This window comes from Mauremys reevesii, linkage group 1 (assembly GCF_016161935.1).
Source record: "Mauremys reevesii isolate NIE-2019 linkage group 1, ASM1616193v1, whole genome shotgun sequence".
NCBI classification, from domain to species: Eukaryota; Metazoa; Chordata; order Testudines; family Geoemydidae; genus Mauremys; species Mauremys reevesii.
The window spans coordinates 346,387,668-346,414,092 of record NC_052623.1 but is presented as its reverse complement, the minus strand read 5'-3'; the positions used below and the strand labels follow the sequence as shown (position 1 = coordinate 346,414,092).

The 26,425-nt window shown below is 42.0% G+C and overlaps 1 protein-coding gene across 11 annotated transcripts in view; it reads right to left on the bottom strand.

Annotated features, from left to right (window-relative positions):
* Window positions 1-26,425, bottom strand: part of USP6NL (USP6 N-terminal like) — a 211,738-nt gene that overhangs the window by 64,625 nt on the left and 120,688 nt on the right. For all 11 annotated transcript variants that reach the window (XM_039519456.1, XM_039519458.1, XM_039519465.1 and 8 more), the window contains 2 exons: window positions 12,709-12,748; window positions 3,842-3,922 (listed from right to left, as the gene is read on the bottom strand). In XM_039519456.1, coding sequence (XP_039375390.1) covers window positions 3,842-3,922; window positions 12,709-12,748 — 121 coding nt within the window. The remainder of the gene's footprint in view (window positions 1-3,841; window positions 3,923-12,708; window positions 12,749-26,425) is intronic.

Here is a 26,425-nt window from a genome sequence, read left to right as displayed (position 1 = left end):
CAATAGTTTCCTCCTTCATCTTCAAGAGTTGTTAAAGGGAAGAAAAGAAAACAAGTCAAGAATTCAGAGGTATAAACTGAGCAACATTTTCTAAGAGCACCATCAAAATACGAAGATTCCCAGTCTGAATTGGCACAGGTGTTTCTTACAGAAGACACCATCTCTCTCAAATAAATGGCCCCTATTTCACTTAAAGCTAAAGTTGCTATAGCTACAGTGTAGTACTTTTAAACTATGTATCAAAATAAACAGTTTTGTAAAACCTGCCATAATGGGCAATTTGTGTGTTGTCCTTTACAGAAATATTTATGGGTATTTTTAAAGAATTTTGTAAGAAGGGATGGCAGGAATCTATTGTATAAAACTAGTACCTCTTCCATCTCCTTCCAAAGAGGATGATGAGACAGCAAACACACATTACTTAGCACTTAATTGTGTAAATAATGATCCCCATCTTACAGATGGGAAGTGGTGCTAAGAAAAATGAAGTGTTAGACTAATGGTATGTCTTAGGGTATGAGAAGGTGCTTCTCAAAGCAAGTAGACAGACACTTGCTAGCTCTGCTTGAGTTAGTATTCTACAAATAGTAGTCTGGCCACAGCAGCACACGCAGCAGCTCAGGCTAGCAACCTGAGTACAATCCTGTGCCCAACTCCCTGGGTACACACCCAGGTGGGTAGCCTGACCTGCCCTCCTTACAGCTGTGACCACACTGCAATTTTTAGCACACAAGCTCAAGCAGAGGTAGCAAATGCCTGTCCACCCATGCTGTGAAGTACCTTCCCAATTGCTGTGTAGATGTGGGCTGAGAATGAACTCTCAAGGTACATTAGGGTTACCACATTTTAGTTTCCCAAGAAGAGGACACTGCTGGAAAGAGGGAGGAGCTGGGATGGGGAGTTGGATAGGGGTACAGTTGGGGATACCTGCAGAAGGGGTACTCACTGGAGGTGGGGACAGTGTTGCTCCATAACAGTGGCAGGGCTACTGGTGCAAGCCCAGGATGCAGCAACAGCTGCCAGTCAGTGCCTCCCTGCGGGACTCCCTCCCCAGAGCTGGGGCCTAGCTGGGTGGGATCCAGCAACTGTGGCTTGCAGGGGAATGGACCAATCAGGTAGATGCAGGGGAGGGACCAACCGGGACTCTTTCTAAGCTGCAGTTCGTCTGCTCTGCAAAAACCTGGGAAATTGCCTGTTATTTGAAAAATCTGCCTGGACCAAGAAAGGAAGTTCAAAAAGGAGGCTAGGTATGGGAAAACCTCGACGTATGGTAACTCTAGCAAAGGATAGTGTATGTTCGTGGGCTCCAATGGCACAATGGGTTAGCGCACAGTACTTACAGAGCAGCGCTGCATGGGGTGATGCTGAGATTGTGAGTTCACACCTCACTTGGAGCACTAGTCAGGGGGAGGCATAGCTCAGTGGTTTGAGCCTTGGCCTGCTAAACCCAAGGTTGTGAGTTCAATCCTTGAGGGGGCCATTTAGGGATCAAAAATCTGTTTGGGGATTGGTCCTGCTTTGAGCAGCAGGTTGGACTAGATGACCTCCTGAGGTCCCGTCCAACCCTGATGACCACTCCAGCTTAGGGAAGGAACTGTGATTCAGAGAGTAACAATTCCTTCCTTCTTTCTCCAGCAGGCTGTAACTTGCTGTAGCCAGGAAATTGTGTAGGTTACTTCTCCCTCGCAACACCAGCCCAGTTCAGCTTACTATTGCCTGGAGGGGCACAGCTGTGCTTCTCACCCACGTCTGGCCTTTTTCTAGCCCCTCCTCACCAATTCACTCACAGTAAAGGAAGAGGGGGGCAGTGAGAATACACCGAACGAAGATCCAAGTAGATATTACACAGCCGCCTGTGGGCTACAGGGCCTAATTCCCCTATTTGGCTGTGCAAGACATGGACAACATCTAACCCTAAGTGACAGACAGAGCTAGAGAAAAGTCCAGGTTTCCTGACTCTCAATCTGGTACCCTATCATTACACAAACTGTCTCTCCACAGGAGGAAGCTATTGCACACAGAAGTACAGCTATCATACATGTAAATGTAGTCCATTTTCTTTTGTTGTCAAAGCTCACTTGTGGTAATTGAAAATCCCACAGCCATTTTCAAGACAGTTAGTGATGTTAACCTCTGGCTGAATCCTGAACTAAATACCAAATGGCTAATTACACCTATTTAAAATTCCCCTGTAATTTCCATTGAACAATGCTTTTCTGTACTTTTTGTCCTGACCTGTTGCGTGGCATTACTGTGCACTTTTAAATAGCTACTTGCAGTATTTCAGGGATGGCTCCCTGTCAAATTCAGTAAAACCAGAGCACCAACATGTAAGCATCAGCCTCCTAAGAGAGAAATCATTTCCACCATAGGAAGGATCCACCTAAATGAAGGGCACTTTGCATTTTTTGCTTAGTAACCTGAAATCAACATACGGAAAACTTAACTAAATAAGTTGTACTTAAGATTTAGGTTTTAATTATTTGTTCTGTATGTTAAAACTTACTCTAGGCACCCACTTCCAAGAGGATCTTTAGAGCATCCTTTAAAGCTCCTTTAAAGCATCCTCATGGTGTCTGGTTTGTTCAACATGTAGTTCAATATCAAAATTTATGACTAGTCAGGCTCCCTGGGTAGGAACCCAAGACAACTTTCAGTATACAAGTAGCAGAGGCTCTCTTAGCCCATCCACCAAACCTGTGGCTGCAAAAGGAGGCTGTTTCTCTACACAGCTACCTGCTTAATATCACACAAAGAATTTTAAAAGGATTCAAAATGAAGAGCCAGCAGATTCCATTATGGTTATGCACCACCTGTATATCGGTTTGATTAAAATGTTCAGCATTAAATACTACAATAATGTTCAGCATACAAACGGGCACAAAGTCAAAGCATAAATTTAAGATTCAGATCCAAATTTTTCCAGAGTTCTCATGTTCCCATCTGGACTTTTGGATAGGGCCTCTCTCTGCTTAACTTTATAACAGTTTTTACTTTTATTTCTTTACTATTTTCAAATATAATTATGTGTTGACTATTCCTCCTGAAGACTAGTAGTTTAATCTCTATTTACCTGCTCATCTTGTGATGTACAGTTCCCCTTCTACCACAAATGTTATGCAGCATGTACCCTAACACTGTGCCCCGCCCCGGAATGTCCCAGTCCCATTCCACAATTATAATGCAATACAGGAATTTATAGGCAATGGTAGTTCTGAATATGCCACGTGGCCCCCAAAATGCTGTCCTTTAAAACTCCTGTATTTCAACACCAGTTTCTTTGTTAGTTTGTTACTGTAGCAGGGCACTGGTGCAAAGGCACCTAATTAGCCCCTGCTCAGCCAGCCCCAATCAGGGGAAATAGATTGGGGCCGGGGAGAAGCCTGGTACCTGGCCTTTAGAATTGGCTGCACCTGCGGGCCTGAGGGTTCAAGGGCTATATAGGCTGGCTGGCAGCCTGAAGAAGAGGGAATGGCCAGGGGAAGGTCAGTCTCCAGGCTGAGGACAGACCCTGTTTAGGAGAGGAGATTATCAGGCCTGCAAGCTCTGTACATAGCATAACACTGATGGTGGGAGAACATTGTGTAAATAAAGCCATGGGTGCTGCATAACTAGAAGCCTCTCTGAGCTTTATTGGGGCAACCAGTGGGCTCCAGGAAGAGGGGCGGGCGGAGGACTTGTCACAGTTACATTGTTGCACCATGCGATCATAAAAACAGATTTTCATTTTTATTTTTAAATTTATTTTTTTGATTATATAAATAGGTATGATTATCACTAGACTTAATTTAATACTGCTACATTCAGTAGAGGAAACTGACCAAAAACATGCATAACTTACCTTTTCGCTATTCTTGTATTTTTCCCAGCTCTTCAGCATTTTTAGCCATTTTGTAGTTCTTTCAATTTCAAGGTGCTTTTGCTGAAATAAAATGACAATTAATAATTTCAAACCTAATTTTTTCAAAAATATTTAGTTTAGAGTCTTCTAAAACTATTAGAAACAAGTTTAACCAAGATATTTTCCACAGCAGGAACATTTAACATCAAGAATTATCATGGCACCAGTGGCATCACCTTTGCTAAATTAGTCTTACCTGGAAAGAGCTGTTTCTTTGCATACAAGCTGTCCGCCTGGATGTGCTTTTATTTATTTGTTTAATTAATTATATATATAAGGGCTGTCAATTAATCACAGTTAACTCAAGTGATTAACTTGAAACAGATTAACTTGATCAAAATAATTATTCATGATTAATTGCAGTTTTAATTGTACTATTAAATAATAGAATATGAATTGAGATTTATTATAAATATTTTTGGATATTTTTCTACATTTTCAAATATATTTATTTCAATTACAACACAGAATACAAAGTGTACAGTGCTCACTTTATATTTTTATTACAAAATATTTGCACTGTAAAAAAGAAATTATATTTTTCAATTTACCTCATACAAGTACTATAGTGCAATCTCTATCGTTAAAGTGCAATTTACAAATGTAAATTTTGTTTCATAACTGCACTCAAAAACAAAACAATGTAAAACTTTAGAGCTTACAAGTCCACTCAGTCCTACTTCTTGTTCAGCCAACTGCTAAGACAAACAAGTTTGTTTACATTTATGGGAGATAATGCTGCCCACTTCTTATTTATGTCATCTGAAAGTGAGAACATTCACATGACACGATTGTAGCCAGCTTTGCAAGGTATCTATGTGCCAGATATGTTAAACATTTTTATGCCTCTTCATGCTTCGACCACCATTCCAGAGGACATGATTCCATGCTGATGATGGGTTCTGTTCAATAATGACCCAAAGCAGTGCGTACTGATGCATGTTCATTTTCATCATCTGAGTCAGATGCCACCAACAGAAGGTTGATTTTCTTTTTCTGTGATTCAGGTTCTGTATCTTCTGCATTGGAATGCTTCTCTTTTAAGACTTCTGACAGCATGCTCCACATCTCGTCCCCCTCAGATTTTGGAAGGCACTTCAGATTCTTAAACCTTGGGTCAAGTGTTGTAGTTATCTTTAGAAATCTCACATTGGTACCTTCTTTGTGTTTTGTGAAATCTGCAGTGAAAGCGTTTTTAAATCAAACAACATGTGCTGGGTCATCATCCGAGACTGCCATAACACGAAATATATGGCAGAATGTGGGTAAAACCAAAGAGCAGGAGACATATAATTTTCCCCCAAAGAGTTCAGCCACAAATTTAATTAATGCATTTTTTTTAACAAGCATCATCAGCATGGAAGCATGTCCTCTGGAATGTGGCCGAAGAATTACTGTTTAACATATCTGGCACATAAATACCTTGCAAAGCTGGCTACAATCATGTCATGTGAATGTTCTCACTTTCAGATGACATAAATAAGACGTGGGCAGCATTATCTCCCATAAATGTAAACAGACTTGTTTGTCTTAGCATTTGGCTGAACAAGAAGTAGGACTGAATGGATTTCTAGGCTCTAAAGTTTTACATTGTTTTATTTTTTAGTGCAGTTATGTTAAAAAAAATTGCACTTTCACGATGAAGAGATCACACTAGATTACTTGTATGAGGTGAAATGAAAAATATTTTTTATCTTTTTTACAATACAAATATTGTAATAAAAATAATATAAAGTGAGCACTGTACACTTTGTATTCTGTGTTGTAATTGAAATTAATATATTTGAAAATGTAGAAAACATCCAAAGACATTTAAATATTCTATTGTTTAAAAGTGTAATTAAAACTGCAATTAATCATGATTATTTTAAATCTCGTGATTAATCGCGATTAATTTTTTTAATCGTTTAGAAGCCCAATATATATTTTACTCCTGTGAGAATTCTGTGCCACTGCACATGCGCAGAATTCATGTCCCAGGCAGATTTTTTTTTCTGCACAGAAAATACATCCTTCCTGAGAAGTGCTGCAGTTCCACCTTTCACCCACCAGAGGACGCTGTAGTGACAGGATAGCAGCCGCTGACAGGAAATACCGTAACAGCCATTAGCCAGCTGCATTCATCACAGCACCCTACCTGTGGAGCCAGGTTAGGAGGTATGGTATTGGGGGGGGACAGAGTGGGGCACATGGGACTGCTGCGGGGGTTACAGGCTGGGATTCAGAAGGGCTAGTGTGGGGTGGGGTGGGGAGACAGACTGGGGCACGAGCTTAGGAGTTAGTGGGGTGACAGCATTGAGCCAGAGGCTGAATGGGAGGAGGGCTGCAGGGACACAAGGGGGCAGATGTGCCTGACTAAATGAGAGAGGCTCAGGGTCAGCCAGAGTCTGCATAGGGGAGGCTCCCCAACTCCCTAACAATCCCCCTCTGCAAAAAAGCTGTTCCATACTACCACCACCCACAGGCAACAACCCTCCAAGTTCACTCCCAGGCTCCTTCCCTCTCCCTCAGCTCCTCCATTACTCCTGACTCCCCCAAAGCCTTTGCACTGCTTCTGACTAGTGCAGGAAATAAGTTTCTGTATTGTAGTTTAAATTAATTACTCTGTTCTGTATTAAAAGTTGTATATTTGTATAAAGCTCCGTATTAATTTGCCTAGTAAATAATCTATTTGTCAAAAAACATTCCTGAATCCTTTTTTTGTCTGTATTATTACAAACATAATTGCTGAGAGTTATTTTAAAATAAATTACTAGCATAATTGAAACTGGTGTTATTATATTGTGGTATTTTGACAAATAAAATATGCAGAGTTTTAAAATATTGTGTGTAGAATTTTTATTTTTTTGGCACAGAATTCCCCAGGAGTAACACATGCACACACTTTTGCAGTAGAGAGGGTTTAAATTTTTTCCTGTCAAATTTTTGGCAAGTACCAAAACCATTAAGTGTCTAAAAACTCCACGCAGTTAATTTCCAATGCAAATGTTTGAAAAATTCTACATAAAACTATTGATGCTTTGAGGTGATGACCTCCTTTGCCCAGGCTATTCAGCCTAATTCAAATGCAGAATTGCCCCATTTATAAATTAACATTTTTCCACCAACAATCTCAAAGCTCTTCCCAAATCATTAAAAATCTAGACTCGATTATTAGGCAATAACACAGTTACATGAACCTAAATGAATTAGCAAATTTTAGGTACCAATACTGCAAACCCATAGGCTTAACTTTACTCATGAGTCAACTACTCACGTGCTTAAAATTAAGCACATGCAAAAGTGTTGCAAGACTGTTGCCTTAGGTGGAATCATTCTATTTAAATGAGCAGGAGAAGGAATTTTTTAAAAAATCGAATCTAACTCCTCTCCCATGTCTACATGACATACCTTGCAGCAGCACAGCTGCGCTGCTGTAAGGTCTCCTGTGTAGCCGCTCTTTGCCAACAGGAGAGAACTCTCCTGCTGGCAAAATAAAACCACCCCCAACAAGCGGCATTGGCTTTGTCAGCAGGAGAGTGTCTCCTGCCGACAAGTGCTGTCCACACTGACGCTTTTCGTCAGAAAAACTTTCTTCAGTCAGGAATGTGGTTTTTCACATCCCTGACCAACAAAAGTTTTACTGACAAAAGTGCGGCGTCGATATAGCCTAACTCAGTGTAACTGCTAAATACAAGGTGGAACAGATTGTTTAGCATCAGTAGTTAACACATTTCAAGGGACCATTCAAGGTGAAGTTCTGAATTTAAGCTCCCAGGCTTTGCTAGACACTAAAAATCATGGTCTGAATAGAGACATTGGATTTATGAATCATCACAACAATCTGTAACCCACTACCAAACCCCACCCCAGCTGCTTCCTCCCCCCTTCCTTTCTTCCCTATGACTGGAGGGGTGTTAATGAGCCACTTCAGCTTGAATGGTCCCTTGAAATGTTTGTTAACCACTTATGCTAAACAATCTGTTCCACCTTGTATATAGCAGTGACAAACTGAGGCTATGTCTACACTAGAGACCGTACAGTCCCGCAGCTGTACCGATGCAGCTGTACCGCTGTAAGATCCCCCATGTAGCCACTCTAGGCTGACGAGAGAGAGCTGTCCCATCGGCATAATTAAACCATGTCCAATGAATGGCAGTAGCTACGTCAGCTGGCAGTTACACACTGGCATTTCTGTTGTTGTAACTGATGTCTCTCGGGTGTGGTTTTTTTCAAGCCCCTGAGCAACATACGTTTTACCTACTAAAGTGCTAATGTAGACATAGCCTGAGTTAGTTTCTCAGACCTGAAGAAGAGCTCTGTGTAGCTCAAAAGCTTGCGTCTATCACCAACAAAATTTGGTCCAAGTCTGAACTAGCAGAAATAGGGCTGAGGCCAGGTCTAAACTACAGACTTATATCAGTATAATTACATCACTCGGGGGTGTGAAAAATCCACACCCTTTAGCATCGTAGTTATACTGACCTAACCCCTATGTAGACAGCACTGTGTTGATGGGACAGCTTCTCTCACCAACAAAGCTACCACCTCTCAGGGAGGTGGATTAACTGTGATGATGGGAAAAGCTCTCCCATCAGCATAGTAGCTTCTTCACATACAGCACTACAGTGGTACAGCTACGCCACTGTATCACTGTATGTGAAGACAAGCCCTAAGTGACCTTACAGTTATTTTCCATCTTTAAATTAAATTCCATGATAAAATTCATGAAGTGACCTGGAAAATAACTTATTTTTAACACAGTTATTGTTATCGTCATCCATCAGGCATAAATCTACAGGTAAGGACAATCCACTTCATGTATCAGATATCTTATTGTAATTAAACCATGTATACTACTACTACTACTACTACTGTTTTGTGTAATAAGATAAAGGCCAACTATTTCAGAAATGCTTTTAAAAGCTGTGTAACAATTGCACACAAAAGCTTAATTTACACACATACACGCACACACAAAACTTCTGTACTGTCACACAAGGGTTTTGCTGGAAAAAACACCATATTGATAATTGCCACAGAGGATGTGTGGAACAGCCAAATGCCATGTGTAGGCTAATGATAGCGTTGTACTGCTGTGTTAAATAGACCAACAGAAATAAGCTTCTGCCAGTCAGAAACCATAACAGTGATTTTATAGCATTTCAGGCCATTATAATAGAGTAGAAACACAATGTGCATAATTTTCTCCGACTCTCACCTATAAATAATGTGGCAAGCTATTGTTAGTCCATAAAGTTTGGTATTAAAAAAGGAAGGAAGCACTCATGAGATAGCATTAGAAAAATGTGAATGTGGATGCACAATAAAAACGTCCTTTTTAAATATGCTGATCAGTAATTTCATAAATGACCCCATAGCATGAATTGACTCCATGTGGATTTACACTTTAGATCTAAGATAATAGTTAAGTTCTGATCAGCAGAATTTATGAAGAAATATAGCAGATGGATATAACTACAGGTCTGAAAAGCTGAAAAGGTATTAGGAAGTTAAAGGTGTCCAAAGAGCTTTTTCCACAATAAAATGAAAATGAAAAATATGGTGATAGTAAATACATGGATGACATATATAATGAAACAACAATATTATATCCATTTTCTTGGGTGGTTTAATACCAGCTCCTACAAACAGTGTCGAGACAGATATTGCTACTTTGCCAGTCTTACTTATTTGACTTTTCACATTGCATTTCATTGCCCTGAGGTTCTTGTGGAGTTTCACGCTGTTGAGGCATCTTTATGAGGTTTTGCAGATAGACACTGGCATCTTCAGCTTTTAAAAATATTCCTATGTTCTGTCATGTAACGTTTAGCTTAAAAGGGAACTGTAGAAAAACTGCTGCCTCCCACATATCTTAGCTCTAGCATCACTGCATTTATATATTTTCACAGTGAGGCTGAGAAAATACAGCGAACCCTTATAATATCCCAGTAGCACAAGCTTTCCAAATTATTTCCCTGGGCATAGTTCAGGCTTGGGAGGTGCGGGGGAGAGAAGAAGAAATGTGCATACAAGTCTCCAGTAAAGCAAGCCAGGTCTCTGCTCTGGGCAAGTTATTCAGTTAGTTGGTCAGAAAAATAAGATCCCATTTTCACGCTGAGCCTCTAATACTGAACTCACTTGAGCTTTAGGTTAATTCAGGCTTCTTGGCTCCTGGGTCAGTCTATGATGGTTCTTAAACTCTAAGTTTGTTTTTTGGACAGTTGTGGATTTTTTTTTTTTTTAAACCTAAGCAATGCTCATTTTCACATCCAACAAGAGTTGTTTGGATAACATGTCTACATCTCAAGAAGAACATTGCAGAGAAGATGGATACTACTGCTTTATCGGGAAATCTAGAGTCCATGTAGTAGAATCTGAAGAAAACCGCTGTTCTGTCTTCTGCAGTAGGTTTAAAGGCTACGTCTACACTAGAGACCTTACAAAAGTACAGCGATACCACTGCAGCTGCACTGCTGTAAGGTCTCCTGTGTAGCTGCTCTCCCACCTCCAATGAGCAGGGGTAGCTATGTCGGTAGGAGAGCATCTCCCACCAACATAGCACTGTCCACACCGGTGCTTCTGTCAGTGTAACTTATGTTGGTCGGGAATCGGGATGAGTTTTTTTTTCACACCTCTGACTGACAAAAGTTTTACCAACAAAAGTGCTAGGATAGACATAGTCAAACTTTGAAATATTTTTACCTCTGGGAATACTAGAGAGTCAAACTGAAATTGGGAGGGAATCTTATTCCAGGTAAAATAAATAATGGACTATTGGAAAGGGAAAAGGGATGAAGCTTAACTGGCAAATATCCATCTTTGTGACACTCTTATTATTAATATTGCAATAGCACCTAGAGTAGAGAGCCTAGGGTAGTGCCTTGGTAGAGACCCCAACAAAGGTCAGGACTCCATCATGCAAGGTGCTGTACAAACACATAGTAAGAACTATTAAAATCGGAAGAGTTTACAGTCTAAACAAACAAGACAGATCAAGGAGAAACAGACACAGAGTTAGGGTTAGAGACAGAGAGATGAAGCGATTTGGACATCAGAGTCAGAGCCAGTTATAGAACCCAGGTCTTCAGTTCAGTACTCTACCCACTGGACCATGATGCCTCTCCAATTTTAAAACATTGCATAAATTTGAAGGTGAATTGGTTTATAACATAGTACAATGGTTTCTGGCATTTAAGCACTCAAATGGCCTATAAAATGAAATGTGAAAAGTAGTTACTGTGCAGTCACACTAACCCCATCCTAAAGTATTTTTACTTGTTACACAAAGAAAAGCAATTTAGGCTGCACAGTGGAACGTGTATGAAGGACAGGTTGTGATCAAAGGCAAAGAGTTTCAAATTTAATGGGAAAGAAGTAAAAGACTCTTTATGTAAAATACAAACTGGTCAAAACACCACCAATATTTGCTTCTGGACATCATACAAGGTCAGAAATGATACAGAAAAAAAGCCTGGGCAGTCCCTGTCAAATAAGTTAATTTAAAAACCCTCCATCTTTTCTTTATTATTAGCCCACAATGAAATTACATGCTAGTTGTCCTATCAACTACTGTGGTAACACAGAAATTGCACAGAACTAAGCATCATTGACTGGAGTAATGCAAACCTCAGCCTCAGGCCAGCAGAGGTCAGGATATCACCAAAAGTATAACTAGAATACAGTGTAATTACTTTTTATAACTACATTTGCAACTTAACATTGGAAAGTGTATAATAAATATACTTCCTATGCAAACACTCTCTCTAGGACAGTATTATTAAAACATGGGATATGAGAATTAGACACTATTTTCATAGCATAGTGTAAGGATACTATATATCTCATTCTTAGTTAAGTGAATCAGAGCTTCAAGTATCATATGACAATGAAAAATAATTGTAAGTTGTCTAATATTTGAGACCATGAACATTTACAGCCTCACACATAGCTGTGTCCTTCTGATTAAAATGAAGTTAACAATATATGCTCATTATGCTATAAATGCAACGAAACATTGCAAGAAAACAATGCAGTTTCAGGTTACAGAAACACGCTGTCATGAACCAAGAACCACCTAGCAATGCAAAACAGACAGGGACTCGGGGATTTTTCTTCTCCTCTCATAAGCAGCATTCCTTTCTCTTACTCTCTCTCGCACACTGCCCTACACTGATCCCCATTAGCTTCTCTCAGTAGCTCAGAATACTGCAATTTTCCAAAGAGACAGCTTTTAAAGGCTGTGAGAGCTGCATTTTTTTAAAACAAACACTCACCCCCACCTCCATGCACTAGGAGGAGCTGATCTGAGCGGCACAGAGATGTTAACTTGAAAAGACAATAGTAGAGGGTATCAATTAACCAAAGGGAACTGAACTAGGGGAAGAGCCAAGCGTAACTTGAAATATTTCATTAATAGAACTGTCTTCTTATTAAGCAGCAGCTCAACATGCAGTCACATTAGGAACCTGTGTTTGTCCATAATTCATCCAGGCCAGCAGAGCCTGGGATGAATGTGAAGGCAGCAATGTACAAAGTCATGTAAGTGACCTTTTGTGGTTAACCCAAGAGAGGTGTTAACAATTCCAGAGGGAGTTAATGGCATCTAGTCATATATGAACAGAAATGCAGTTCAACCAAATGTGTGATTTTAAGAGGAGATTCCTATCCTCTAGCAGATGCAAGAAATGTTTTTCTATCAATATGAAAGTCCATAGTATGACACTATATAATATGTATAAGTTTTATAATTGGGGGATAAAGGACACACTGTCAAGTGTTGATGCTTGCTTACAGTTTTAAGAGACATAAGAGATAGGACTTACCCTTTCTATTGCTGCATCATGAAAAGGAAGTTCCTCTGCACTAAAAACAAAGAAAAAGATGTTAGTCCTGCTTAACTGGCACAAATTCATTTTTTTCATAGGTTCTTACAAGTATGTAGTTACCGAGGTGAATGCAGAAAACAAACTGTTAACTCAAATTACTGCAAAATTTCCTGCAAGCGATCACAACAGCACAGAAAAGCATTGTAAGATTTTGTGCAGTAAGAGTCCCAACAATTTTTAAAAGCAAAATACAGATGGCATAAATAGAAATTAAGCCATCTAAATCAACATGGGTTAACCTAGCTTTAAAAATAGTCAAATGCTTATCAGAATACATAAAAAAAAGTTTATTTTCTGCCGTGAAAAAAAAGCCAGTGAAATAGAATTTAAAGTCATTGTCCTACAGGATTTCTAGATGTATAGTGTACAGTTTCAAATAAGTTAATGAAATCTTTTCACCCAAATGTCTCTAATGAATAGCTCTATCTTATAAATATGGGCCCGGCAAGCCTCAGACCATATGGTTTTCGATCAATTCCATATGGTTTTCAATCAATGCCAGTCCTGTTTAGTAAATTGTATGAGTCTACCACTTTCAGCTAAAGGACCTGAAAATGGTTTTTATTTTTTTATATTTTACTCAATTTCTTGACACAGATGGACTCAAACAATCTTTGAGCTAGAGCAAGGGTAGGCAACCTCTGGCACACATGCCAAAGGCGGCATGCGAGCTGATTTTCAGTGGCACTCACACTGCCCGGGTCCTGGCCACTGGTCCAGGGGGCTCTGCATTTTAATTTAATTTTAAATGAAGTTTCTTAAACATTTTAAAAACCTTGTTTACTTTACATACAACAATAGTTTAGTTATATATTATAGACGTAGAGAAAGACCTTCTAAAAATGTTAAAATGTATTACTGGCACGCGAAACCTTAAATTAGAGTGAATAAATGAAGACTCAGCACACCACTTCTGAAAGGTTGCCGACCCCCCCTGAGCTAGAGGCAGAAGCTTCAATATTTCAATTACCTAGTAAACTCACTCAGATTGGTGAGTAAAGTGCACGTAGTGCTTTTAGTAGGTATCTAACATATAAAGAGAACTCTTATTTCTCACCCTAATTCTAAAAGGCAGCTTGAAATCATATGAACTCTAACTGAAAATTTACCACCAAGGACTCTTTCAGGCTCTCTTAGCTATTTACATTTTGAGACTCAAAATTTAGCCCTTGTCCTTGCTACCACGAAACAAGGTTAATGGAACTTGCTGCCAACTAGCATTTCCTTCTCATGTGTATATTATCTTCAGCCTTTGTGGAACTCTAGCAGCTGATCTGTAATATTAAAAGAATTCCCCTATCTTGTTTTAGAGCTTGGATAAACAATAAGGAAGTAAACACCAAGGAAAGTAATTGCTTGAAGCTGGCCAAAGGCTTTGCAGGAGAAATGTCTAGGTATATGAAATCCTCAAAAAACACCGGAGCAAAAATAATAAGGTCACTTATGTGCAATTGTACCCGAGAACAGCTCTGGACTCACAAGCAACACTAACCTTTGAACACAGAGAGCAAGAGCTGAGCTGTCATGCCAAAACCCTCAGTGCTTGCAGAGCAACAAACTAAAAAAAGGGGTCTTTATATGATTCACTATTTTAGATACCACTTATACTGTAAGGAAAAAAGGGACCTAGTTGAAAGGGTACTAATGTTTAAGCTGAATATATCAGAAAACATCCTATTCTTTTGCCAATCTAGTGGTCTAAGTAGGGGGCCATTACATGCCAGCATAACAGAGCTCCTCCAAGTTGCACAAGGGCTAAAATAGGGGTTCTCAAACTAGGGGAGGGTCACGAGCTTGGCCAGGTGCAGGGGCTGTCAGCCACAAGCCCCTGTTACATTCAATTACAATTAAATTAAATTCCCCCATTTTTAATTTAGAAGAGGGGTTTCACTCAGAGGCTTGCTGTGTGAAAGGGTCACCAGTACAAAAAATTTGAGCACCACTGGGCTAAAGGGACCCCCTGCCAGAGCCAGAAGGAAATTGCAAAGGTAGTTTAAAGCCTCCTTCCACCTCTTCGTTGCTCCTGCAGTCAGCAGAGAACTGAAGGAACACAGAGTCCAGCACAATGTGAGTACGTGATGTATGGTCACATTCACTTCATTTAAAAAATGCTGGCATTTAAAATCCGGAGTCTACATTTGAGCTGAATATTGATGAAAAAAATTACTTTATTATTAGAGTTTGCCCCAGGCAACACCCTCTGTAGAATTCCCATGTTTAGGTCACGTGGCTTCCAGCACACATACTGGAAGTTAATGTGAAAAAACGGACAGTTAATCTTTTGAACAATATACCTACAGTAGAACAATAGGATCAATTAACTTGATAACATTTTAAAGGTATCTGAATGCCTTTCTGAAAAGAAACAGCAAGGTAACAACTTCTAACCTGTTGAAAGGCTGCTGGACTATCACAAGGCTGACTTGTTACTTTATGTGCACCATTATTCTACCATATATACAAATTTTTCTTTATACAGTAAAAGCTGTTTTATCCGGATGGGGGTGCCCGTAAGTGAAAAATGCTGGTTAACTAAGAGGGAAGGAGTTCGGGTGTGGGGCTGGGGCGTGGGTTCTGGGAGGGAGTTTGGATGTGGGAGGGGGCTTGGGACAGCGGGTTGAGTCACAGGAGGGGGTGTGGGGTGCTGGATCTGGGGGGTGCTCACCTCAGGTGGCTCGCTGCAAGTGGCGACCTGTCCCAGATGCTCCTAGGCAGAGGCCCAGCAGGCAGCTCAGTGCGCTGCCCCCACCCGCAGGCACCGCCCCCACAGCTCCCATTGGCTGCGATTGGGAGCTGTGGAGCTAGCGCTTGGAGCATGCAGAGCCACTTGCTGCGCCTTCGCCTAGGAGCAGCCATGACAGGTCACCACTTGCAGGGAGCTGCCAGACGTGAGCGCCCCCCAGATCCGGCACCCCAACCCGCTGCCCCGCTGCCCCGCATCCCATCCTGCACCCAAACTCCCTCCCAGACCCCACACTCTGCACCCCCTCCCATGCCCCAACCCCCTGCCAACTGGACTATAAACTGGAATTTCAATGAAGATCAGAAATGCCGTTTTATGAAGCTTTCCGGTTGGTGAAGTGATGGACAAAACAGCTTTTATTGTATATCAATTAAACCATATTAAAGTAGGCCCTCAATTATACTCCATATCTCTGAAAATTAAACTACCTTGAATAAAAGTTGTAATAAATAAATACAACTTCACTCAAAAAAAGTGTTTTCGGTTCTTCAATCACCAACTTCATTCCCGCCACCCCCACCCGTGACAACTCTCAAGTGTCTTGTTCAGCTGTTGGCACCATCTGCCTGCACCTGGAGATCTGGCTTCATTTGTGTTGTATGAATATACAGTAGCTGCATTCTGCATGACCTTATGGATTACGCAAGCAACTAGTTCCAAACACAAAGATGCCTTTTCTCAATGCCAAGACATTTCACCATCAGCAGCAAACAGGACAGTGTTCTAAAGTCTCCATATTTCTATGTATCTCATAGAAGACACACAGCTATTATACCACCAAGCCAGTCTGGTTTGGCAGCTTTTCATTTTGTGGTTTGTTGTGGAAGCTAGTTTACTATGTACTGCAAGTGTTCTACACTGTCCTAACCTTAGTCTAGCACACCAAGTAACTCTAATTTTGGTTCCATCTATAGAAATACAGCAACTGACTTACTAAGGAACTGTGATATGCAAACTTTATACAAAACTGCAGTGCTTATCCATATATCCATATAAAGGAAGACGGTCTGCTGGGTCTGCTGAGTAGACACAAGAAGGCTCCTTTCTCTTGTGAGGTGTCTCTCTCTCCATCTTTTCTCTATAATAGATTAGTTTAGATCAGAGGTCCCCAAACTGTGAGGCGCGCCCCTAGAAGGGGTGAGGAGGAATGTCCGGGAGAGCGTGGAAGGCATGGGCCAGCTCCCATAGGGGGAAGGGAGGGAGCGCCACCCAGCCCCTCCCTGCCCCCAGTCATGTCTCCGACTCCTGGCCCTATCCCCAGCCAGAGCACAGCTCCGCTCCTGGCCCCATGCCAGCCCCCAGCCTTGGCCGCTGCTCCGTTCCCAGTCCAGGGCTGAGGCTCGGGGTAAGGCCAGGAGTGGAGACGCACCTAGCCATGGGCCTGGCTGCCGGTCTCCACCACAGCCCGGCTGTGGCTCCGCTCCTGCCCCCAGCCATGGCCCCAGCCTCGGCCCCCTTAGCCTTGTCCGCATTCCTCCTTCCCTCCCACCCCCCCGCCAGAGCTGCAGCCCCAGCTTGGGGGGAAGGGGGATGCGACCCTCAAAAGTCTGGGGACTGCTAGTTTAGATAAACCGATGAACAAATTAAAACTTAATCCTTTAATGATGGGCTTGAACAATAACATACCTAGAACCTCGATAGCACGTTGGAATATTGAAGCTCTGTACAAACGCTAAAAAATCCTCATGACTGCTCAGATATTATTCCCATTTGACAGATGGGAAACTAAGGTAGAGAAGTTGAATGACTTGCCTAAGGCTTCAAAGTGAATCAGTGGATTGGAACTCAGGAGTTCATAGCTGCTGGACCTACATTCAAGTCCACTACATCACACTGCCCGTGCACATATACCAACACACAGATGTTCAAGTCTACACAGCTGATGAGATCCCTCATCCCTTATATTAAACAAAACAAAACAAAAAGGTGAACTCCCCTTTTCTCAATATGTTTTGTAAGTAATGGGACTAATAAACTTGAATTTAAGAAGCCATTTGTACGGATCAGAGATAAGGAAATAATTAGTGGTCATAACTGAACCTAATTTTATTATTCCCTTCTTTTTTGCATACAATTTGTGGCTTTATCATCTTTCAAAGCTGTTTAAAGTTGCATTTTTCTATTTTTAGATCAGTGCACATTGTCCAGTAATGTGAATTTGTAAATTAAATATCTTCCTCCATCTATTTTCTACCTTGTGAAAAAAACTTTAAACAGTTATTTTAATATGGATATATGGTGGGGGGGAGAGACAGGCTTTAATATAAACACCTTCAAGTCATGCTACTTGATATTCAAAGAGGGAGCCAAGGAGAAAATCTTTAGCCATGACAAATTTAACATACATCTAAAATAAGAATCTAATAGCAGCAAAAACTTAATAGTCTTTTATTCTCTGTAAAAAGGATCCACCAAACTGCACTGTACAGTCAGCTTAAATGGGCAGAAATTAAAGGTCATTATACCTTGATGTGTTTTTTGTCCAAACATACACAAAAAGAAAGGCCTGGTGTACTGGTCTAGGCATATGCCTGGGACCCAGGAACTTCAGAGCTCTAATCTTGGCCCTGTAGCAGTGGCTAAGTCCTTATTCCCATCTATAAAACTGCAATACTCCCATCTCCCTGCCTCACAGAAACACTGAGGATTAGTTCGTCTTTGCAGAGCTGTGCACATGAAAAATACTATATCACACCAAAGAAACAATATTTATTTTTGGGCAATACAAGAGTTTTACTGGCAAATGCACATTTCTATTCAATTTGAAGTGATGAATGAATTTAGATCTTTCAATTTATTATGGCATCTGAGGGGCTGGTGCAGGGTTTCATACATCTTTCAAAATAGAGAGACCCTCACATTACTCATAAGTTGTCTAATATAAAATTGTGTGCAGCTTTTATAACACTTTACAACATTATAACCACAGATGTGTGTGTTTGGCCATTATTACAATAAACTGTGTATAGTAACTAGCAGGCTCCAGTATCAGTGACTGAAGTCAAAAATGTTGCTGCCCCCCCAAAAAAGGAAAGAGTATGAATTCTTATAACTGAATACAACCTACTACCTCTCTATATCAAACTCATAGACAGCTCCACTGTTATGGTTTAAAGCACAGTGTAAACAATGTACTTGTATATATTTATTTTTATTATTAATAATAATCATAATAATACAGTAGACTTCACCCCATCCAGTCATCAGGTTTGTTTGATCTTCCAAATTTAATAGTGTTTGTTTAACCCTAAAGGACCAAATTCACCACTGGCACAGGCCAGGACACAATTTGGCTCAAGGTATGTATTTTGGAAATAGATGTTTTTCTGTAGTTTAGAACTTTGATTTTCAGCGTTCCCTATTTAAGCATTCCCTATCTCAATCTGGAGGGATGGTTAGTGGTCTAAACATCAGTTTTGAAATGCCTATACTCCCTAGAACCATCAAGTTGAATCCTGAGAGAATAAATTCAGTCCTTCATATTTCTAAAACAGATAAACTATGTACCATACGCAGAAGGTCTTTCAGAAACAGTCTAAAAACCCAAGATCTTGTCGACCATGCATGGATACTGAAGTCTCTATAGCAATTTAGGAAAGAGTAAAGATGTGATCTGGTGTTCCTGGCCAGTGTTCCCAACCAGCGTTCTCCAACCCCCACATTGTGTGCCATTTCGCCTGACTGTAGCCCCCCTCTCCCAGACATGACTGCATTTCAGTATGCTATATATCAGTGACATTTATAAAGAGCTTTGGGATCCTTCAGAATGAAAGATGGTGTATAACTCCAATTATTGCTACAATTTTATTCCTAAATTGGAGTATTCAAAATGGTAACATTCATTACATTTTTAAAGCCAATTCCTTTATTATTGATTTGGCTACAGGGCACTCATACAGGAAACATGGTGCAACAGCTACACAGAATGGTCTTCTTCAAAGAAATGGTTACTAACTGTAACTGTGGTTCTCCGAGAGGTGATGCAAATGTGTACTCCACTTACGTGTGTGTGCACCCAGTGCACTGGAGCCAGAAAATTTTGCCTAGCAGTACCGATAGTGGGGCAGCACTCAGGCCTTGTGGCCATAGCCCCTCTCCTGGCTATATGAGGAGGCGCAGCCCCAATCCTGCTCAGTTCCTTCAAACCAAATGCCAGAGACTAGGCTCCAGTGCGGAGGGAACGGAGGGTGGATTGTGGGTTTGCATCATATCTCCAAGAACCACAGTTACAGGAAGTAACCGTGTCTTCTGCTTCGAGTTGATGGTCCCTAGACCAAAAATTTGAACACCTCGGCACTTCTGGTAAGTGGCCACTGGCACTATGCACTTAGTGAATACCCTTGGGGCTGACGAAAAACCAAATGGCAGCGTGGTGAATTGGAAATGGAGCTGGCCCAGCACAAAATGGTGGAAGCACCTGTGCCCTGAGGAAATGGAAATATGCATCCTTCAAGTCGAGGGCTGTGTACCAGCCTCCAGGATCCAGGATAGCAATAATGGAGGCCAAAGAGACCATGCAAAACTTTAACTTCTTGGGAGGCAGGCCAGTCCTCACTTACAGACAGCCCCTCAACCTAAAGCAAACACTCATCAGCAACTACACACACCACACCACAGAAACACTAACCCAGGAACCAATCCCTATAACAAACCTCATTGCCTACTCTGTCCCCGTATCTACTCTAGCGACACCATCAGAGGACCCAACCACATCAGCCACACCATCAGGGACTCATTCACCTGCACATGTACTACTGTTGTATATGCCAGCAATGCCCCTCTACCATGTACATTGGCCAAACCAGACAGTCTCTACGTAAAAGAATAAATAGACACAAATCGGACATCAGGAATGGTAACATGCAAAAGCCAGTAGGAGAACACTTCAATCTTCCTGGACATTCTATAACAGATTAAAAATAGCCATACTTGAACAAAAAAACTTCAGAAACAGACTTCAAAGAGAAACAGCAGAACTAAAATTCATTAGCAAATTTAACACCATTAATTTGGACTTTAATAGGGACTGGGAGTGGCTGGCTCACTACAAAAGCATCTTTGCCTCTCCTGGAATTGACACCTCCTCATCAATTATGGGAGTGGACTACATCCACCTTGATCGAATTGGCCCGGTCAACACTGGTTCTCCACTTGTGAGGTAACTCCCTTCTCTTCATGTGTCAGTATATTTATGCCTGTATCTGTAATATTCACTCCACACATCTGAAGAAGTAGGTTTTTTACCCATGAAAGCTTATGCCCAAATAAATCTGTTAGTCTTTAAGGTGCCACCGGACTCCTTGTTGTTTTTAACTTCTTGAGAGACTTATTGAGGTGACGCAGGTTCAGAATGGGACTGAGGCCCCCTTTTACTTTTGGGATTAGGAAATAGTGGGAGTAGAAACCTTTCCCCTTCAAGTCTGGAGGAACCTCCCTTACTGCCCCAGGCGTAGGAGGTTCTTGACCACTTGAACGAAGAATTGCTCGTGAGAAGGGTCCCTGAAGAAGGACGAGGAAGGGGGGTAGTAGAGAAGGTTGGCCACAAACTGCAGGGTGCAGACCAAAGATTTTAGGTCAAGCACCCAACGGTCTGAGGTCAGCCGCAACCAGGCCAACCAGAAAGGGTGCACGTAGTTGAGGAAAGAGCAGGGGGGTGGATCCTGGGAAGTGACTGGGGCAGATCCTCAAAATGCCTGCTTCTGGCTTTCTTGGCCTCTGGAAGAACCAGGCTGGGCAGAGGAACGGGAAGACGAAGGGTAATGCCATTTAAATCCTTTGTCTCTGTCCTCCTTCCTGTGGAGCTGGACCAGGCGACACCCCAGGACCTCGACGGAGATGGGGCACGGAACAGCTTTCTAGCCTGCTGAGGGGTGTGTAGGCCCAAAGAATGATGGGTGGCATGGTAGTCTTAAGGCCATTAAGCCATGCATCAGTTAGCTCCGAAAAGAGCCCTGCTTCTTCAAATGGGAGGTCCTGAAAGTTAGTCTGCATCTCCTGGGACAGCCCAGAGGACTGTAACCAGGAGCTGTGCCTCATGACCAACGCAGAGGCGACTACCCTGACCACCGAGTCCGTAGCATCCCAGGCCATCTGGACGGTCACTTTGCCCTCTTCCACTAAGCTGTCAAATAAATTTTCCTGCCAAACAAGTCCAGCCTCTTGGCATCTTTATTTTTTGGTGTGCCACTCGCCTAGCCCTGCCTGTCCCTTTCATTGATGGCAGGTACGACCATGGACCCCACTGGAGGATGGGTATACAGGTACACAAATCCCTTCGCTAGGACATAGTACTTCTTTTCCACCGGCTTGAAGTCGCTGGGGGGAGGGAGACTGCTTGTTTGCAAGGGGCCCTCCACCGCTTTGGCTGGAGACAATGAAAACAACTGCAGGAGGAGGGGCGGCTTCCCCTTGCTCATCTGGGGACTGATCCTTGGGCATCAGGGCCCGCTGTGTCGCCCCCACGTCGGATCCGGCACCGTGTTCTGATGCCAGTGCCTGCTATGCTGGGGGCAGCTTGTCTGATGCAGCCTGGGAAGAATAGTGGGAGTATGGGACTGGCATAACAGGTATACCCCACAGGTTCCAGTACTGCCACCGAATGGGCCACAGCCCCTGCCTCCAAGCTGCCGCCGTTGAAGCTGCGCCAGTCTTACGGGCTGGTGGCGATTCGCCTTTTATAGATGAGGGGCTGAACTCTCCTTCAGACTTGGACCACTGCCCTTCAGGTGACCAGGGCGGAGCTGTAGATGCCTGAGTCTGCCGACTGACCTTTATCGGCGACTGGTAAGGAGAGGGCAAGGACTGGTGTCTGCCCAAAGAGCAGTACTGGGGAGGCAGAGACTCATGCCACACATGGCAACAATCCTGCACCGGAGGGATTGATACCTGGGAGACTGTGTCGGAGATGGTGACCTGTACTGTGGTGATCTCTGGTGGGAGACCCGACCGTACTGTGGGTACAGGGATCGGCGTTGTGACTCAGGTGTCCTGTGCTTGGTAGGTGGAGACCTTGGCGTCAGGGACCTGTGTCTTCTAACAGGGGACCAAGGCTGCAGTGATGGGAACCAGTGCCTGTGGTCCAGGGATCAGGGACACTCCGCTGCTTAGAGGGCGGTACCATAACCGGCTTGCCCGTAGATGCAGGGGCCTTAGCCGGGGCCGTCAAATGGCTTGGCCTCTGCGGTGCCAGAGAGCCTACTTGCTCTTTGGCCACTGGGCCCACTTCGGGCACAGATGACCCTGCTAGGGGCCAGGACCCGCTGCCGCTCCCAGAAGTCAGAGGTGGGTCCCTGGCTGGACAAGGGGGCTCGAAACCCTATTTTTCTGCGGTGCTGTTGGGCCCATTGACATCAGACGCTTCTTAGGCACCAGGGAGGGGGAATGGTGCTGGGTGGATTCTGGTGCCGGCGGTGTGTTGTGAGCCAATGCTGAAGTGCCGCACGTGGGAGTCCGATCGAGAGGTCTCCGAGGTAAGACGAAGCACAGCCTCCATGAGGGCCCTCAAGCAGATATCCCGTTCCTTTTGAGTTCGAGGGTGAATGTTTTTGCAGATCCTGCACTTGTCCTTTCTGTGGAACTCCCCCAAATACTTTAAACAGCTCTCATGATGGTCACTAATGGGACTCTAACTCCTAAACTACTATTCTAACACTTAATTTAATGGTCTAAGTACCTATCAATTAAAAATAAAGGAGACAGAACAATGAACTGTAAGAAGTGCTAACGTTCTTGCAATGCAAGACAAGGTGCTCTAACCATCATGGGCGGTAAGAAGTAACCAAGAGGGCGTATGGTTGGCAGCGCTTAGCATACCAACGCATGAACATGGCACTCAAGGGGGCGCTACCGCCGACCCTATAGATACCACTAAGGCAAAAATCTCTAATGACTGTGCATATGGACGCGCACACATCTAGAATGGAATCAACATGAGCAAGCACTTGAAGAACATTAACCTTTTGGACTGAAATTTTGAGGTCTGTGCAGAGACCTAGAGCAGGAGGTTCAATTCTGACCACCACATTAATAAAAAGAATGTCAAAGTGAGGGAATTCACAAGCAACCAATATGATCATGAAGTAAATTTTTAGAGAGCTGAATATGCATAGATTTGATGAGATTAGAAGAAGCAATATAAGTCTGCAAATATTTGATGGATGGAAAAACAAAGGTGGATATGGAGTTTAGTGTGGTATATGATGGTACAACTAGCATATATATATATATATATATATATATATATATATATGATAAAAAAATTTAAATATATGAGGAAAAACATCCTAAGAGTGAGTTGTTATTGGGCTGTGGTATAGCTAGCCAAAGAGAAAGAGCAGAATTTCCAGCATTTAGGACTTTTACATCTTGGCTGGACAAAATATTACTAATTATTCTTTAGGGGGAAATTTCTGCATTGGCAGACATATTGACTAAATGATCTAATAGATCTTTTTCTCTTTTGATTCTATGACGCACAAAAGTTGTCAAGAGAGTGATACTTAGTATAAAAATACTATGATATTTAGCAGTAGGATACATTTTAGTTTTGTGTTTGCAAACATGTCACCCTTTCATAATAGCTTTCAAACTATAATGTGAAATGAGGCAATAAAATATTCTAGAGCAGCTGAACTCCATTAAAGAATCAACTGACATTGTCATACCCAAGGTAACTAAAACTAATAGTGTAAATCAGAGTTTATAATATCAAATCTTACTTGGGATGAGTTTTGATATTTATCACTGCATTAAATTATCGTAAAGAGAATGTGTCAGAAAACAGACCTTTAAAATGAACCAGAAGATACCAATTACTTTTACAAAAGGGAATAAAACAATACCTTAATTTTACATTTGTTCAGACCCATCTTTAAATTCTTCTACCCTTATATACAGTACATCTAAAGGTTAATTTTGTTTGTGTCCCTTTCCCTCGTTTGGCCCCCCACTTTTTTTTTTTTTTTTAAGTCTAGTGCTGAGCTCAGGACAAAAACCAAGATATCCTTTTGTATAACAAAACTAATTTGGAGGTGTGTAAGGAGGTAGCTTTGTGGATGTTTATGGAGAATGCCTCCCAAGCATAATGGGTAACATGGATCAGTGCTGTGCATACCCACCTTCAAGTCTCTCCTCAAAACTCTTTGTTGCCATGACGCCTACACAAAACTTGACAACAGTTAGACTGCTGGTGTGTATGGCCGTTGCTTATCAACCATATGGCTTTGTATTGTTCTGTCTGTATCCATCTGCTGCCTCAGACATTACAGAATGAGAAGAGTGAAGAAATGGTACACAAAGTTATCGAGGATACCATAAGAGGAAAACATAAGAAAAATCCATCCTGAGACACAGATTTTCCTTCTCACTAAGGGAGACATAACTAGGGCCCTACCAAAGTCACGGCCCTGAAAAAGTGTCAGACCATGAAATCTGGTCTCCCCCACCGATGAAATTTGGTCTTTTGTGCGCTTTTACCCTATACTATATAGAGTTAATGGGGGGAGACCAGCGTTTATCAAATTAGGGGTCCTGAAAGAAAAGGGAGTTGCGGGAGGGTCACAAGGTTATTTTAGGGGGTCAAGGTATTGCCACCCTTACTTGTGTGCTGACTTGAGTGTTGGGCGGCATATCATACCACGCTACCCTTACTTTTGCGCTGTTGCTGCAGTGGCTCTGCCTTCAGAGCTGGGCTCCTGGCCAGCAGCCACCACTCTCCAGCTGCTCAGCTCTGAAGGCAGTGCTGCTGCCATCAGCAGCGCAGAAGTAAGAGTATCAGTACCGCAACTCCCAACCCCACCCCCACACACAACAACTTTGCAACCTCCCTCAACTCCTTTTTGGTCAGTACCCCTACAACTACAACACTGTGAAGTTTCAGATTTAAACAGCTGAAATCATGAAGTTTAACCCTTTTTAAAATCTGATGACCGTGAAATTGACCAAAATGGACTGTGAATTTGAAAGGCCCTACAGATAACAGTAGAAAGAGGTGGAATAATGTCCTGAATGCCATCCTGCTGATCCTGAAGCAACTGGACACAGAGAGACTAGCTATCATCCACAAGACAATAAGGAACAGACTCATACTTGACAAAAAAGGTGCTTTTGGAGGGGCAATAGTGACCATTAAAAAATTCTCCAAAGTAGCCAGAACTAGTACCCACCTTGCAGCACCATTTCTCAACACATTTCAGTCTACCAGAAAATGCTGATTTCAGAAATGGGTGCAATACTACTGCAAAGGAAAGACATGTGGCATATGCATTCAGAATCTTCAAACACAGAAGCCTAAACAAATTGTTTATTAAAAAGGAAGGACGTGTGATGCAGCTGTCATCATTGTATAAGAATGTGGACGTAGAGCTCAAAGCTCATCCTCCATTTTGGAAAGCAGGTTCCTTTACTACAAGAGGCATGGCTGAAGTTTACAGCACGTACACTATTTCTGTATTATGCAATATTTAAATAAAAATAATTGGTCATTAAAATACAAAGTTATCCATACCTTAACACCATCATCACACTCAGCCCTGAATGCCATTATTCTGTATGCTCCTGAGTTCTGAATTCAGTCAGACTTGCTGCTTAATTTTTAAACAGGAATGATAATAATTAAGACAAAATGATACAGATGGTTTCTTGACCTGAAGCTTGTATATCTTCAAGAGTATTTGTGTATTATATTGTTAGTTATGTTTTGTAATCCTAAAATAGGCTTCTTTTTTTTTTAAACCGCTGAATGCCTTTGAAATCACCAAAAAGATCTTTTCTTGTTCTAGTAAAATGAATCTTGAAATTTATTTTGACTTTCCATTACTAACCTAAGAAAAAACTCCCACTATGCTCATTTTTTAAAAAAAGCTTGACTACACAATAGGTTATAAAGGCCAAAAGGTTAATTGGAGCTGAAGC